We start from the raw sequence: 6119 nt of genomic DNA, 5'->3' as shown, positions 1-6119 counted from the left end.
GTGTATTTAAAAATAATTTTATATATATATATATATATATATATATATATATATATATATATATATATATATATATATTTCTAGAGTTTTCAAAACAGTTTTGTCGGGCCAGAAAAACTCCTCTGGGTGATATTTTGCTGTCTGCCTCCAACTATTTGAGATGTTAAACGGATTTTTACATGTAAAGTGAATGCGACGGGAAAAAAAAAACATTCGTTGAAATAAACGAGGACAAACATCTTGGACTGTCCTGGTTTTATCCTGCAGCGCCGCCTGGCGTTTGTGTGACTTTCCTGCATTGCTTTTAAATCCAAAAGTAAATAAGTAGCAATATATTATTTTTAGTTTCTCACACTATAATAATAATAATAGGAACTAAAACTTTAGGGCATGCAGTGGAAAATTGAAGACAAATATAGAAAAGTATGTCAAATACTGAAGTTTACTGAATAAATGTCTGTTATTAAACTGTTTTTCTTTTATTACTTGAGACTATTTTTAAAAGTCTTTAACAAAAGCATTAAACTATATAAATATATTTAAACTGTATCACCAAATTGCAGCTTTATATTTAAACATGTAAACAGTTATATTTAGTTTACTTGATGCTGCTTCTTGGCCAGGACTCCCTTGAAAAATAGTTTTTCTTATCCTGGTAAAATAAAAGTTATTTTACCATTTATTTTACTTAAATGGTTTTTTAATCTGGAAAAAGCTGCAGGTCAGGAGAACTGATGGCAGGATATGATTCAATCTGCTGGTTTCCTTTTGAGAACTTTATGAATTTAAATCTGAACCTAAATCTGATTCAGATTTAAGGCAGTGAATATCCCTTATTTTATATTACATATTTTTATTTAATTGTTTTTGTTTATGTTAAAAGGTTTTATGGGTCAAAAAAAACTAATTTGATTGATTTATTTGTAAAAGCAATTATAAAAGTGAAACATCTGACGGGGAAAATTCAGGCAATGTAGTTGAGCATGAGTTTATAATTTGAGGAAAAATCTGAGAAAATTCAAACACATGGATCTGATTTTTGTGATTATTAATCATTAAAGTTGTGACAATGATCATAATCATTTCACCCTGAAGAAAAACAGTTCTAATATAAAAAATACAATTTGTGAAAATTAAAGGACGTAAACTTCTGACCAAACACAAATTAAACATCCACTGCTGAGTTTCACCAAGGAGAGTAAATAAAAACATTTCTACTAAACCATTTTTATAAGCTAGAGATAAAAAAAAACAAGGTTTTTTTTACCTCTGCTGTCACTAGAGGAGCTCCGGATCAGAAGCAAAAAGAAACCAAAGCACCATAAAACAGGTTCAGGGTGGTTTTATTAGGAGCTTTTATTTACATAAATATTCCAGACGGGTTGGTCAAACAGAAAACAGCTCAAACTAGAGCGAACAGAGGAGACGTCACTTCTTCTCTGGGGCCGGGGCCTCCAGTTTGGGCGGGGCCTCTTTGGGCTCCCGGTACGCCGGGAACACTTCCCACGGCGTGTTCAGGTCGAACTTCCTGAACTCCTGCGCCAGCTCCACGGGCTCCGCCACCACCCGCTTCAGCTCGTCGTCGTAGCGCACCTGTGGAGCGAAACGACGAAACGGGAAAATGACTTAAAATCATCTTATTTATTTATTTTACAGAGCATGTGGCGTTTATGAGCGATTCCCAGTGACGCTGGGAAAAGATTCAATAAATTTAGAGAAAAATATAGTTTGAAAGAAAGAAAGACCAACTCCATCCAACCATTGATCCTTTCTAAATGTCCACCAACTTCTGTGTTTAATAATCTACATTGATTCTTAAACACAGATTATTAATAATCTATACTGATTATTAACCACAGAACCAGAAGAAAAAGTGAAGAAAATAATAGAAGTCACCTCTGGGGTTTAAAAACCAACAACAAAAAATAATAACTATAAAAAAAATCTAAATTCTTATGATAACAATAGACAACACAATAAAATCCTCTACTTTCAACTAACACCCCGTTCAGTTCTGCAGCGACCATCATTGTTGGTTGGGTTAACTTTTTGCTTTTGTGTTGCTGGAGGTCAATGATGCTAACAGAACCACAGATATGCAGAAAAAAAATAAACATGAAATCAACTTCATCAGAACACCACCAGGATGTTTTCACACCTGATGGCCCATAGACTCGGTTCTATTGGGAACCAAAGTCGCAACATTTGCTACATTTTCAACTGCAATATGTCAAACTTTGTCAAAAAAACAAAACCTGTTCCCCTCCTCGCCTGAGGGGGCACTGCATCAAGCACCACTGAAGGAAATGACACAAAAACCTCTGAAGACGCCTAACTTCCTTCTTCAAGAAATGTAAACAGAAATGGAGTGGTGTCAGATTTTAGCAGTGGTAGGATTTTTAAAAGACTAAGAATCATTTCTCCTGCTAACACTAGACTTTCCCGTTTGTTTTGGTTGTATTTACCCAGAATGCCCTGTGTTATAGTCCACTTCCTGCTTTTGGAGCGGTCTCCGATCCACATTCCGTTCACATATGCAGTCGAACTGCACCAGAGTTCCCTTCAACCGAACCCAGACCGAAGTTTGTAGGTGGACCAGAGTTCACAGTTTTTATGTGATTTTGCATTCAAACCTCCTCAAACCAACCGGACTCTGGAGTCCTTAGCGTTTGCTTGGCTCTGGTTTTTTTTTTGTTGTTGTTGTAAACAACACTTTATCTATTATGTCAAAAATATACATTGAAAGAATTGTTGAAATGCTGATGGCAGAACTGACCTCTACGTATCCAGACAGAGGGAAGTCCTTCCTAAAGGGGTGACCCTCGAAGCCGTAGTCAGTCAGGATGCGCCTGAGGTCGGGGTGGTCGGCGAAGAACACGCCGTACATGTCCCACACCTGTTTCCGCACACAGACCCAGTCAGTGCTGCCGGCCCGCCTCCGAGCTCCAGCGTTAGCAAAGCCGCGGCGACTCACCTCCCTCTCGTACCAGTTGGCGGCCTTGTGGACAGAAACGGAGGAGTCCACGGGCGTCAGCTCGTCCGTGTACGTCTTCACACGAATACGGGAGTTGTAGCGCAGAGACAGCAGGTTGTATACGATCTGTAAAAGATTTTATTTAGTCAAACAAACCCAGTGATCTCTAGCCATGTCAGGGTCTCCGACTAACAGGAATGTGAATCATTGCCCTTTAATCTCTGCCTAACGACGCTCCAGAACTAAAGGCTCAGATCATTAGAGGAGCACAAAATGGTCAAACACACTAGTTTAAATAAACCATAAAAAGTTCACTGACTCCTGGTTTTCTCAGTATCATGTAGTCTGTAAATAAACCTTCACATATCTAAAAATCTGAATCTCTCCACAGATTTTCAATAAATATAAATTCTTCTGAAATCATAACATTTGTTTCTGTCATTTTCCAGCTCTATAAAGAATCATTCATACTGGATTTTCTACAAAAAACAAATCACAACGACCTAAAAGTGTCCTGCATGTGCACTAGAGGGCGCAATAACGTCACACATAGACAGTGTGCTCAGAGACAAAGCATATTAATCAACATGAATGTCAGATTTATTTAATTTTCATTTGTAATACCTCAGCAAGTTGATGGAAGGGATAAAAATACTATTAACATGCATAACATCATATGATTTATGACCGATTTTAACATGTAGATAACGGCTACCTCGAAGCGGTTCTGCCGTGACGGGATGTCCACAGCGGTGAGGTCAATCATGTTCCTGAACTGAGCGTTGGTGTGGTCTCTGAGGAAGGTCAGCACCGGGATGACCCCGTCTGGATGGATCATCACCTCCAGCTCGTTGTAACACGTCACCTAAACCAGAAAAAAAGAAAAAAAAAAATTATTCGGTATTTTTATGAATCAATTTAAAACCTGCAGCGTTCTGAGTGAATCTGTGGCCCGTAAATCACAAATCCAGGTGGGTGAGGATGGAAGCAGCACTGTGATGAGACTGGACTGACCTGGACCTGCTGGATGTATTTTGGCATCATTTCAGCCACATATTCTCCAAACACCGCCAGCTGGTTGTGGGTGACAGCATCCTTAGGCCTGACTGTGGCTGCTCACACACAGACGAGAAAAACTTTCTGGTTATTGTTGGATAAGTTACAACAAAACACCTGTGCTGACTTATTGTTGGCTTAATCTTAACATCTTTTTGTTTCAATTTTAGAGACATCTAAGCTGGACTCAACCAGTTTTTGGAAACCTGAGTTTTTTTTATTCATCCAAGCAGATTCACTAAACTGAGGCTGATGACAGCACCAAACAGAAGCAGAGGTAATAAATCTGCTGGAACATTATCGATCTACCTCTAAAGCCGCTGGATTTTAACCTGAATCTCTCTGAGATTGGAATTATTTAGATTGTATGTCCAGATACAAACCTGCAGTTTCACTGCAAATAACAAAATCTTACCAAATATTTCTGGTCTAGTTTCTAATGAGATATCTTAGTTCACATGAAATTTGACAAAACTAACTTGCAAGTAACTTTTTAGCAAGTTATACGAGCTTGTTTCAAATACATAGTTCCTTAATGAAATGAATGAAAAATACTAGTTCCACTGGCAGATTATTTCGCTTCTAACATGACATTTTTTCCGTGTTATAAGCGAAACAATCTGCCAGTGAAACTACTACTTTTAAAATCAATATTCAAGAATGGCTGGCCTAAACCGAGCTCTTATAATTTGATGAGAAATTACTTGTATGTTAGCATTGTTTTATTTCAACTGTACAAATATATCTCCACTAGAAACTAGACCAAAAATGGCTGGCAAGTTTTTGTGTTGTTGCTTTGGTATTTTGAATTTGTGTTGCGATGACGGTGTGAACTGGCACTGAATAAAAACAAACACAAAAAAAAAAATAAAAATTGCAAAAACGAAATTATTAACCAGAACTTTGAGGTAGGAACTGCTGCACCAGTAAATAACCCTAATGTGAGTCTCAGTCAAAGATTTAATATCACAGAGTAAGGCTTTGTGTTTTGTCCGCTCGCTGATTCGTTACATTCGGAGCCTTGTGCCAGAAGCCCATTAAAATGCATCTACATCATTTTAAACTGTGTGATTGTGAGCGTGAGTGGGAATAAAAATAGCAACAGGTATTTTGTTCCATATAACACAGTAGGAGTGTAACAGGTAAACCTTCATGGATGCAAACTCGACTAAAAACCCACCTGCTTAGAATTGTAATTGAAACGTAATCAATTACAAATTTATTGATGGAACTTGACTTAATGTCGTGTTTTGATTGTTGATTCTATGTTGCATTGTGTTTCTGTGTTTGATATGATGTAAAGCACTTTGAAATGCCTTGCTGCTGAAATGTGCTATACAAATAAAATTTGATTTGATTCGGAGTGTTGATACTCACGGCTGGTCTCAGTGGTGGAGCTCTGCGGTCTGATCTGTTGCGGCAGGAGACAAGAAGTTCGGGCAACTGGGGGAAGAAAAGGGGAAAATCAAACTATAACACTGATACCACATAAAACCGATAAATATTCCCCACTGATGTGTCAGAGCGCTCTGATCGGTTACAATAGCGAACCTCCAAACATCTCTTTAGGTGCTGCGTTAGCTAAATCGAAGGTCAGTCGGAGATTTAGCGGTTAAAGCCCAAACTTGGCAGTTAAATTAACACATTAAATAAAGCAGCTTGATGGAAATAACAACAGCACACAGACTGTGTCCATAAATGGGTTCTGAAGTCAACTTACGATTAAAGCTCCGTCCGAAACCTCCACGGACAAACCTTACTAGCGACGCCGCCATGTTTACACTCTGCCCTGTACATAGAGACTCTGAGTCGCCCCCTAAAGGCCGGGAGGAGAAAACGCAGGCAAGTGAATTACAATTCATAAACAAGTGGGTAGAGTAACCACTAATTGTACTCAAGTAAACTAGGAGAACTTTAATATATTTTTGCGCAAATAAAGTAAGAAGAAGCCATCCCAGAAATTACTCAGCAAAACTTTTGTACAAACAAGACGTCTCACTTCAACATAAGCTGTAGATTTGTGTCTGCTGCATTTTTTATTAAAACATGTTAATTCTTCATTTAATTAAGCTACTTGAACAACATGGGA

At 38.1% G+C, this 6119-nt stretch overlaps 1 protein-coding gene across 1 annotated transcript; it reads right to left on the bottom strand.

The window, feature by feature from the left end:
- Positions 1-1326: 1326 nt before the first annotated feature.
- ndufs3 (NADH:ubiquinone oxidoreductase core subunit S3) lies at positions 1327-5867 on the bottom strand. The gene is made up of 7 exons (XM_032560051.1): positions 5751-5867; positions 5408-5473; positions 3989-4086; positions 3690-3839; positions 2975-3100; positions 2777-2896; positions 1327-1593 (listed from the first exon to the last, which is right to left on the bottom strand). The coding sequence occupies exons 1-7, from the start codon at positions 5803-5805 to the stop codon at positions 1429-1431; spliced, it is 780 nt and encodes a 259-aa protein (XP_032415942.1). The 5' UTR covers positions 5806-5867; the 3' UTR covers positions 1327-1428.
- Positions 5868-6119: the final 252 nt, after the last annotated feature.

The sequence above is a fragment of the Xiphophorus hellerii genome, chromosome 4 (assembly GCF_003331165.1).
Source record: "Xiphophorus hellerii strain 12219 chromosome 4, Xiphophorus_hellerii-4.1, whole genome shotgun sequence".
NCBI classification, from domain to species: Eukaryota; Metazoa; Chordata; class Actinopteri; order Cyprinodontiformes; family Poeciliidae; genus Xiphophorus; species Xiphophorus hellerii.
This window is presented reverse-complemented; position numbering and strand designations above follow the sequence as displayed.